The 12051-nt window shown below is 35.3% G+C and overlaps 1 protein-coding gene across 1 annotated transcript; it reads right to left on the bottom strand.

The window, feature by feature from the left end:
• Positions 1-8731: 8731 nt before the first annotated feature.
• LOC120167862 (homeobox-leucine zipper protein HDG7-like) lies at positions 8732-11174 on the bottom strand. The gene is given in 8 exon segments (XM_039176758.1): positions 8732-9477; positions 9585-9744; positions 9831-10040; positions 10126-10212; positions 10214-10228; positions 10331-10693; positions 10764-10881; positions 10978-11174. Coding segments are annotated over 8 exon segments (1896 nt in total).
• Between the last annotated feature and the right edge of the window lie 877 nt (positions 11175-12051).

Genomic DNA, 12051 nt, shown 5'->3' with positions numbered 1-12051 from the left:
TCTTTGCACAACATGAACAACTGGGCAGCTCGTTGTAAGAGGAATCCCATTCGTCATGAAGTTTGCAATGGCATTCTGTTTTGCCAACACGTTTTTTTATATGAGACAGTGTACCCATATTGTGACTGTAGTAGAAATCAACACTGCAACAGCTATATGAGCTTTGCTTCACAATGGGCATGATTGCTTGACAAATAATGTTGGAGTCCAAGTTGGGATGATCCTGGTTTATACCTGTTGCAACATGTAAAGGACGTTGTATCTGGTTAGTTCCCATAAGTGTTCTTCCTCTTCCTCTTTGACACGGACCATCCATTGACATCCGTTGTCACGTTGGACGCAGAGCAGACATATTTCTCCATGTTAGATCGATCAACTCGGGATTGAACTGAGTACGAATATTGTAACCTTTAGCATCTGCTCCTCTTCGTGCGAACCCATTCCAATATAAATTACCGTCATTGACTGATGATTGAAGTCGTCTCGTTGTATTTCCATATGTAAGTCGAAAACATTGGCAGATGAATGTCTGCCCCTTGAAGTAGAAGAGATGTTGCCATATGGATTATTGCTGAAGCCACGTGGGTTGAGATCATAAGCAGTTGCAGATGAATGCCTTCCTATTCAACTTGATGGCATGGTATATGGCGTTGGATCCGCCATTAATGATGTGAAATCATTACAGATCAGTTGTGTTGGGCTATCAACTTGATCAGTTTGATATGCAATGCCAAAGTGAGAGGAATATGAGAGACCACGAGTTGCACGAACCTCAATAAAAGTGGCATACATTTCAATAAGAGATTGTGAACTCCCCATATGAGCATCAACCATCATAGAAACATCATCATCGTTTGAAAGCTGAAATGATGTATACGTGAGCGGAAAAAGTTCAGTAGGAAATCTGTACTGAAGTGAAGATAGTCTTCTCTGGCCTGCTACACGAATCTTTAACGAAATTTTTGTGATTAACTCCTCAATTGTGATGTTTCTCTTCAAGGTTAAGGGGATATAATGATCTGACTCAAAAACAACCCCCTCTTCAGCTTCCTTAATTTCTCCATCATACAAAACAACAGCAGAAAGACGACTCATTTTCAGAGAATTTGAGAATTTAGAGTTTGGGAATTTGAGAATTTGAAAGATTGTGAACTGAAGTTTGTTTTGAAAGTTTATAATACGTTGCATATAATAGTGTCTATAATCGGAGTACTATTCACATGAAGGCGCGTTCCTGGGGGCGCGCCTTCCATTATTTCGTCAGAGAATATGTTATCATTGTCCTATTATGTCACTCATGTCCCTCGGGGACACTAGATATATCAGTACCTATTATTTCACTATTCACATGAAGGCGCGTTCCCGGGGGCGCGCCTTCCATTATTTCGTCAGAATATGTTATCATTGCCCTATTATGTCACTCATGTCCCTCGGGGACACTAGATATATCAGTACCTATTATTTCACTATTCACATGAAGGCGCGTTCCGGGGGCGCGCCTTCCATTATTTCATCAGAGAATATGTTATCATTGCCCTATTATGTCACTCATGTCCCTCGGGGACACTAGATATATCAGTACCTATTATTTCACTATTCACATGAACGCGCGTTCCCGGGGGCACGCCTTCCATTATTTCGTCAGAGAATATGTTATCATTGCCCTATTATGTCACTCATGTCCCTCGGGACACTAGATATATCGGTACCTATTATTTCACTATTCACATGAAGGCGCGTTTCCGGGGGCGCGCCTTCCATTATTTCGTCAGAGAATATGTTATCATTGCCCTATTATGTCACTCATGTCCCTCGGGGACACTAGATATATCAGTACCTATTATTTCACTATTCACATGAAGGCGCGTTCCCGGGGCGCGCCTTCCATTATTTCATCAGAGAATATGTTATCATTGCCCTATTATGTCACTCATGTCCCTCGGGGACACTAGATATCAGTACCTATTATTTACTATTCACATGAAGGCGCGTTCCCGGGGGCGCGCCTTCCATTATTTCGTCAGAGAATATGTTATCATTGCCCTATTATGTCACTCATGTCCCTCGGGGACACTAGATATATCAGTACCTATTATTCTCAGGGGACATGAAGGCGCGTTCCCGGGGCGCGCCTTCCATTATTTCGTCAGAGAATATGTTATCATTGCCCTATTATGTCACTCATGTCCCTCGGGGACACTAGATATATCAGTAAATCAGGTAAATTATAACCAAAATTTAACTTCTTTTGAAAGTTCAGCAAGTTAAGAATAACTTAAATTAAAACGTTATGTGAAGTTTGAATAAATTAGAAAATGTTATGGATAAATTGAATAAATGTGAAGTGATAAGTTGATTGTGACATTGAATTGTATGGAATGAGCATTGAAATGTGACATTGAATAAATTGCCAATTCACCCCCCTCTTGGTTGATTCCGTCGATCGATGAACTCAACATAAGTTGATTTTAATGTATACGTTTTAATATATGTTAATGATAAAATCATATGTATGGATAATTTAATTTCAATTTAAGTATTGTGTACTATAATTGGAATATAACTTTTAATTTCGAATACAATTGGAATATTAAGTTGAAATTTAATGTTAAATTTTGAATACTATTTATATTTTAAATTTAAATTTGAATAATATTATTTTATTTTTATTTTAAATTTCGAATAATATAATTTGTATTTTAAAAACATTTATCAAACATTTAATGTTAAATGTGAATAAAAAATAACAGTAAAAAATATGTATGTAAACCATGAAACATTTAAATAACATAACCAAATTACATAAAATTCTGAAATAATTATTTAAATAACATAAATATAACTGGATCACCGATGTCGTCTTCTCGAATGAGTTCCACATGGCGGTGGTTGTCTATTTCGTGGAGGATTCTTCGTGGAACTTGTTCTTCATCTCCTCATCTTCATCATCATCAGCAACATTTTCTTCATTTGGTGTAGATGACGCTGAAGGGGCTGAAGGGCCTGTATAAATAACGACCCTGGAGGAGTGCTAGTAACAATCCCCCCGCTCCCCGGGAACTGTGAAAACTGTGGAAACATTGGCATCGATGTATGTGATCCAGATGGAGATTGAGGTGTCTATGGAGAAGCACCACCAGCCAAATAAGATGCATATGAACCATATGCTGGATCATTAAACATAGTCGTATATGCACCTCCATATGGTATAAAACCCTGCGGGCTAGGCATGTAACCTGGCGGGCTAGGCATGTAACCTGGCGGGCTAGGAATGTAACCCTGCGGGCTCGAATGAAACCCTGCGGAGATGGCATATAACTGGTGGGCTTGGCATATGAAGTGGAGGGCTGGGCATGTACCCCTGCGGCATCGACGAATAAGGATGTTGTGGTGGGACTGATGCAGGTTGACGTCTTTCTCGGTGCCTAGAATGTTAACCCCTCGTGCTTCCGCCAAAAGTAGAAACGGCTTCCCATTTTCATTAAACCAGTCATATAGTTATCCGTAACCATATGACCAGTTTCAGCGTAATATTGTCGAGGGCCAACAGTGTATATCGGTTCTCCCAAAGCGCAATCCAATCTCTGTGTCTCACCACCCAGTTAACATCTTTCTTTCCTCGTCTATCTATGTTATGCACGTCGTCTAAATTCCTAGGAGCTCCAGGAATATTGCGTACAACCATACTGACGGAGCACGCGATCAACTGGATGCCACTCAATAATAGCATAACATATAAGAGGTATAACCGATATCCATACCTCTAATGACCCACTAAGGTGGGTGGGATGCAAGCTTTCACTTCATCGCTCGCATAAGGTATCCACTGAAACTGAAATATAAATATACAATTCAAATAAATAAAATATTCTAATTATATCTAACATTTTAAATTAAAATATTAATAATTAAACAATTTAAAAACATACCTCAGACCCAGCTTTCGTATCAATTAAACGAATTTCCTAACCCAGTAGGTATACTTTTATGGTCCTTTCTTTCATCGACCACCTATGAAATATATATAAACTAAATATCACCATATTTAATTGAAAATATTTAAATCAAATTTAGTTCGAAAATTACCTCAACAATAAGGGGAATACGTATGGTTCATTCACGATCGGGCATAAGAAGGCATGCGGAACCACCCCATGATTGTAGAAGCAGAAGACATCCACCGATAGCAGTTTTCTTATAATTCGTCGCCCGACACATTTCTTTAAAGAGAAATGCCAAAACTGCAGCACCCCAACTATATCTTCCAGCTTCATCAAAATCGATCAGATGCCGCAACCACATACAATGCACCTGGTTGCGAGATTTATCGGGCATCAATATTCCTCCAATTATTCGTAGAATATGCCCGAGCACATGCCTTTGCTTGATCCTCTAAAGCATTTTCATTTAAAACCTCAAAATTAGCTTTCAACCAAGATAAAGCTATTCTACCTCTATTAAACTCTGGCGGAGCAGCTCCAAGATAATCAATGCACATTGATTGCCAATCACCATCCGCCGCCATACACACACATCATATTTCCGTCGACGGGAAGCCCCAGATGCATAGAGACATCCTCCAATGTAATTGTCGCCTCTCCACATGGAAGGTGAAAAGTGTGTGTCTCGGCCTCCACCTCTCAATCAGTGCAGAATTAGAACAGGTTCGAGTTTGCAACCGCCTATAATTGTTGCAATATACCCGAACCCGACAGAAGCCAAATATGGCAAAATACGTTCCGGTGTCGGTATACGTGGATTTTTAATAAAAGTCTCTAAAATACGATCAGCATCCTAAATAATACATTATAAAAAATAAAAATTAATATAATTCATAATAACTTTAAAATAAAAATAAATTTAAATATTAACATTAATTATAAAAATATTACCATATCGCTAAAATGTCTGGAGATATGATCAATATCCAATTGCAGCAGCATTCGTTTTCCATTATAACTGTAGACAAAACAATATAATTAGCAAAAAAAAATTAATAATTCTAAATAAAATTATATAATATTATTTTAATAAAAAAATAATATTTACATAAATATAATAAAAAAATAATATATTAAAAAAATACTAATATAAAATAAATTTCTTACCACTAATAACAAATTTAACTCAAATAGTTGGAGAATTTGAGTTATATAAGAGGAGAAATGATTTTGGTGTGAAGAATGAGGGAGGGTTGAGAGGGTTTATATAGGGGATGAGGAGGGGTAATTAGGAAAAACGGATGGGGGCATTTATGACATTTAATGGAAGGCGCATCCCCGGGGATGCGCTTTCCACACGTGTCTGCTGATATGGCAAAGGCGCGTCCCCGGGGACGCGCCTTCCACACGTGGCATCCAACTCAGCGAAAACACGGGTAAAGCGCGTCCCCGGAGACGCGCCTTTGCCAACTCAGCAGAAAGGGTGCTATTTCTGGAAATATTGGTCAAACGGTGTCAGAAAGAGAAAATTAAAAAAAATGGTATCAGTTATGTAATTTAGCCGATTCTTGGAAGGGTGAGGCGTATAAAGCCGTGAAAGATTGACTGGGGAAGTTGTTTTATTTATACGTTTAAAATTCGTTTCCAAATAGCACCCAAAGAATCTATGAAAGGTGGAATACGCGTGGAGATATTTGTAGCTGATTCGAATCATTCACTTTTATGCAACCTTTATTTGACTATTTTGGGTTTTAGGTTTTGTTGACAAAATGAAGGTTAGGCCTCATAAAAGATCAAGATCACCATCACAAGATCAGGTTAGCTTCCAACTGTTTAGACCTTTAAAGGAGATATCCAGGATACCTGTGATCCACAAAAAACATGGTTATTTATATGTATAAAACCAAATCATAATAAATATAAAATTAACTCGGATATGTCAAATAATCAAGAATAAAATATTAAATTTGGAAATATATCTGATAAGTTGAAATCTTTGAATCTTTATTTGACTGTGATCTTCCAAGAAGATAGGTATACTCTTACCGTAAGAAACAAGTTAACCTTTTTCATTGACTTACATTGTATGTCCATAATTATAGATTTTAATCTAACAATGTCTTCTCAGATTATGCCACAGATTAAGAGCAGAAGAGAGGATAAATACGAGAAAGACAGTCCCAATCTTGCTTGTTAAATGGGTGCCCCATCGATTCTTGACTTACATTGGAAGATATTTTCAGCCTATCTTCAGAATCTACTCCTTCCCTTTTATAAGATCCGATGTCTTTTTATGATAATAATTTAGCCATCTTCATGAGATGATCTCGACATGGGCAAAAGAAAGGTGATATTTGATGTAGGCTTTTTCCTGTTGGTACTAGTAAAGTTGGTTGCTTATTCTTTTACATAGTAAAACGATAAAAGCATATCAGATAAAGTTGAAAGGCATAATAATAAAATTAATCCTTGATGTTTGTCTAAAGAATCATTTTGGTCGTTATTCCTTTCTATATATTATTTTAGCCTTGAACATTTCAAATTTTAGTTAAAATAGCACATAATAGATGAAAACCATTAATTTACTGTCAATACATATTGTTAAGGTGATATTTTCACATGTGTTTAATTACTGACATGTTTGGTTGAAACATTTATGAATGTTTAAGATGATATTTTCACATGTATTTTCTCAATATCCGTTAAAACATTCATGAATGCTTGGTTGCAAATTTTTTAATAGTTCGCGGTGATTATAAAATTGTATTTGTTTAAAATCTTATTAACCAATTGATAATGCACACATACTCTTTAGACATAATAACTTGAACTTAAGACCTTTAAAAAGAACAACATTTTCTATAATCACTAAGGTCACTTGATATATTTTATTTAGTTGAAGATCTTAATTCTCAACAATAAAAATTATACAATGAAACGTGTATTCATTAAAATCCATGTTTAATTTGGATTCCTTGAAGTTGTCAAAATAATTAAATCTAATTGTCTATCATTTCTTTCAATTTCAAGGAACGGTTTCTTTTTTAGTTCATAATATGTTATATTTGAAAGTTGTTTAATTATTAACATAATATTTTCTTTTGTTTAATTGTTAACGTGTCATATGTCACATTATTAAATGATGATATGATCATATCATCTAAAGTGATAATGTGAAAGATATCATGTCACTCTCAGATGATGGTATCACATATATAGCGTCATCAATTAAACACATATAAAATATCACATCAATAATATATATTACATTAATAAAGTATGTTGATAGTTAATAAACTAATTATTTCTATTGGATTGGAAATATCAACACGAAATCATGCACTTGCTAGTGTATTCTTAAATTATCATAATATTAAATGTATATAAAGTCGGCAATACTTTTATTATCTACTAATGGATACCAGCAATCCTCTTCATTATTAGCATCATTATTATTAACTAATGATTTTAAGTGCCACTTGCTGAAAATTTAATAAGTTGCTTACCACTTAAACAAACTCTCGTTGATAAGCTTATAATACTTCTTATTGTCTAACCCAACCACATGTCTTATATTTCTTCTCAATATTATCCTAATTTTAATAATTTATTTTATATCAATTTTCGTAATTTCATCATCTTTGTTGTTCATTATCTTCTATAGTATCTATCTATCTATCTATGAGTATATATTAACAATTTACCTGAGTTTGTGGTGTTATGGATTATTCATTCAAGTCTAACTTAATTGAAAAATTATAGAAATATACTTACTTTAAAGGATAATAAATATCATTATAATTATAATTAATTTTTTATACATTTACATTATCTTTAAAATAATAAATAAATAAAATGTTTTAAAAGAATTGAACATTGGTCTATGATTTATGTATAAATGCTTTACCATTTCACTTATATACATTAATTATTTATCTTTTTATATTTTTAATAAAATATTGAATAAATTACATATTTAGTCACTCAATTATCACTTTGGTTCTATATAGCCACCTAACTAGTTTTTTACAAAATCATACATAACGTTATGTTTTAATTCCATTTTGGTCACCCACTATTAAAAAATTAACGGTAATATTGATTTGTCGTTGATGTGCCACCATAAGGTAATGTCAGATCATCATTGAAAAAATTAAAAAAAAATACTACGTGAGTTGTTCTATTTATTTTTTAATGACAGGTGCCAAAATGGAATTAAAACGTAACTTTATGTATAATTTTGAAAAAAATATAATTGAGTGACCAAAACAGAATTAAAGTGATAGTTGAATATTTAAATATGTAGTTTACCTTAAAATATTTTTGTTCATCCATATTATAAGTATAACAAAATCTAATTAAATTATGCATAATGTGAGGCCTTAATGCTTCATTGAGTCATCCCTTATTCTTATTTTGAATCAATTTTGATAGTAAATGTTTCAATTTTTATAAAATATTCATTTTTTAGATAAAGATTTTCAATTAATTATCTATAAATTATGTCACCTCAAACAAATATTTTTTATTTAATAAATTAATATCATCGAATACAATAACGACACATATCATCTTCTTATTATCAATTATGAGCTGTGCATCTAAGAGGTCCAATAAGTCACTGTTTAATATATACTGTAGGATCCGTTCACACCGTAAAAAATATTTTAATTTTATATTCTTTTAAGATAGTTGAACAAGGAAAAAAACAAACGGTTAAAAGAGGATATAACCCTATATATATAACAAATGTCAATTAGCTACGAAGTTTATGTACTTAACCCATCCATCTATGTTACTGAAAGGGCAGCTTTGATCTTCTCAACTTGGCCGGATAAGAGTTTGCTAACACTCTCAACTGATTCCATTGTTAGCTTCCCACCAGGACCCTTCACCAAAACGTGAAACCCAACTGTAAGTATGCATCCACTACTTGTACTCCGATCCATCTCGAGTTCCGTCCAAGGTCTATCGCAGTTGCTTTGGCGCTCAGCACCGTGACTGCTAGGAAGAATTGCAAATCCTGATGGTAACATTACCACCTGCGATGAATCACCGCCCTTCATGACTGCACTAATTGAGGGTACATCCACAGGTGCATACACAATCAGTGCACATGATGCATCGCTCCATGTTTCCTGTAAAACTAGCGTGGCGCTCTCGGTGAGACCGCTGCTAAAGAGAGTGACACAGTCGCCTTGTCCTGGGCCCTTGGCAACATCGATTGTCGACTTCATTGATATGCCTTTTGACAAAATGTCCCACTGACACCGCATCCGTGCGTCTCGCAAGAAATCGAACAGCCTTTGCTGAGTTATCGGCATCCAAACTGAAGTAGAAGCGCTTAGAACAACCCCACAAGGCTCACCGGGAAGATTCTCATTCTTCCGAACCATCACCCTTACATCTTCTCCAACATTACCAACATTAAGCTCGTACCATTTACGCGCACTCGAAGAACAAATTCCGGCAGCGAAGTTATATGTCATGCGTCGTGCAAGGTTTAACATGCTTTTCGTGCCAGCTGCAGTGATTCCTGGGCCATAATGGCATGTATCATAAGAGGATTCTTTTATTTTTTTTTTTGTAAATTGAAGAATAGCCATAGAAGAACAAGAAGAAAAAAATCTGTTTTGTTTTCACCATGGATGGCAGGGGACATTAGTTGTGCGAAGCGGTGGCAATGTCTTCTGAGAGTGTCAATCCACCTCGGTGCACCAAAACTGAAACCCGAACTGAGTAATGGACACGAGAGATGGTGGATTGTGCTCTCATCATTTTCCGAGTGTTCAACCCATGTAACCTGTCATTTAGAAACTTGTAAGCATGAATATCAAACCTAACTTCAGAGCTCATATAGAAGCATAATAATTTGTTGGCTTCATTTACCTTGGTGTGCTTGTTGTCCATGTCTTGGATGATACATCCAGAAGGAAGCTTCCTGCTGTTTGCAAACATATGCGGATTCGCAGCGTTGCAAGAATCAATCGAAACATCCACAACCGCCCACACACCATCCGAATGCCGCTTGCAGAACCGGAGGAATTGAACTCGTTGAATAGGAACCAAAGGTGAAAGAACTTGAAATTCAGCATCCATCTGCAAGTATGATATTTCCATAAGGCCAAAGCTAAGCAGAAAAAGTACTAACAAAGATTGAAAGAAGGGGGAGACAAAACGATACCACTTGTAATGCATTGTCTCTGGTTCCACCGGTACCGCTCGATAGCACATCAACGGTTGTTGCTCTTGCAACCAGGCAGGGAAACATTTTCCGCCCAACAATTCTATCGTAAAGCAGCAGAAAAATGAACTTGTTAGCTTGTAGTATCAGTGATTCATTCACCATATGCAGCAACCAAAAGCACTATGTTTTCGGAGTGGCGTACCGCATCCATTAGCATCTCGACAAGGGCTGAGCTGCGAAGGGGAACCAGTCCTGTTTCCCTTGTAGCCTCAACTGGGGGATTATGCATCTCAGCCATCTTAATTAATTCATCCATAGCTGCTACTGCAACATTTACCAAGGCTGACCTGTCATATGGTGATCCATAGGTACCAGAAGGTTCTATCAATGGCATCGATACCCAATCTTCGAGCTTGAAACCCATTGGCAATGTACTGCCTCCATTGTTACCGCCACAATTGTTGCACATCCGCCTCGTTATCTCCTGCTTCAAGAAACCATTCTCGACTCGGAGTCTTTCGTTTTCTTGTTTAAGAATTGCATTTTCATGGCGTCCGAATTGGGTCTGGTTTAAACCAAAAATTTTCATCATTACCAACCCAAAAACAAAGACCATAAACGGATTAACAACTTACCTTCAATTGGTTTCTCCTGTTTTGAAACCAAAATTTAATTTGCTGCTTCTCCAAGCCTAACCTCAAGCTAAGTTCCCTTGTTTGTTTTGCATTAGGGTGAGGAAAATCCTTGAAGAAACTGGACAACAAATGCAATGGAATAAAAAAACTTGAATTAACAGTCAAGAAATGTTCAAATTTACAAACAAATAATAATACAAAGAAGCAAGCATACGATTCAAGCTCGTGTATTTGATACGGAGTGTGCCTCTTATTCTTCTTCTTCTTAGGCGGTTCGCCATTATCAGCTGGTGCACCTTCAAAACTGGCACTACTCTCGAATTCATCTTCATTCATGATCCCCAATAAGTCTAAACCCAGATCAAAGTTTTCTTCAAATCCAATCAGATCAATCCAACTATGACTATCCATTCTTTACTGCACCAAAAGAAAACAAGTTAACATATTTTTCTCTCCTTCTTCCAGTGCAATTAAAGAACAAACAACCCAAATAGTTTGAAAACAAGAAAGATAATACCTTGTAAGTTTCAGACTGTAATCACAGCGAAAAGCTGAGTGTTTTTTCTCTCTTTTGAGTGTTGGGATTTGGAGATAGCTGAAGAACAAAGCGTTTTCCAAGTTGCATTATATGTATTTATAGATATCTAATAGATTACTTTATCTTCAAGTAATATAATTATGTATTACTTTTTATTAAATTTAAAAATATAGACGTTAGTTATGTTTTATTTTTGGAAGCCGCATTAATTAAAATGGTTTATAAAAGAAAAGTATAATTAATACATCAATCAATAAAAATAATATATCTGGCGTAAATATTTTTCTTAAAATTGTAAATAAATAATCTTAATTTTATCTATAAAATGTCTTTTATTTTCTCTCATCATCTTAATTAGTACATAAAATATTAGTGTAATGTATTATCCCCTGGTTATAGGGTATTTTTTTTGGATAAATTATTTGTGTGTATTATCCAAGAAAAAAGCAAGAAAATTTGTTACAACCAACAGGGCACTCAAAAAAAGAAAATACCCTACATGATAATACCCCAGCTAGCACAGATATTTCTGTTTACATCCCTTCTATTTATACTCTTATGAACAATTTTAATCTCACATATTTTGTCTAGAATCACATGTCAATCTCTAATAAGGCCCTTAAATTGTCTGTCATTTCTCTCTTCCCAAACATAATAAACAAGAGCATTTCTAGCTATCCTAAGGATAAAAGAAATTAAAGACTTATCCTTAAAATATAACGAAGCCCACTTCAACTCCTCCCAGCTCAA

This window comes from Hibiscus syriacus, unplaced genomic scaffold (genome assembly GCF_006381635.1).
Source record: "Hibiscus syriacus cultivar Baekdansim isolate YM2019G1 unplaced genomic scaffold, ASM638163v2 tig00003041_pilon, whole genome shotgun sequence".
NCBI classification, from domain to species: Eukaryota; Viridiplantae; Streptophyta; class Magnoliopsida; order Malvales; family Malvaceae; genus Hibiscus; species Hibiscus syriacus.
The sequence above is the reverse complement of the archived record's forward strand: the minus strand, read 5'-3'. Positions and strand labels throughout refer to the sequence as shown.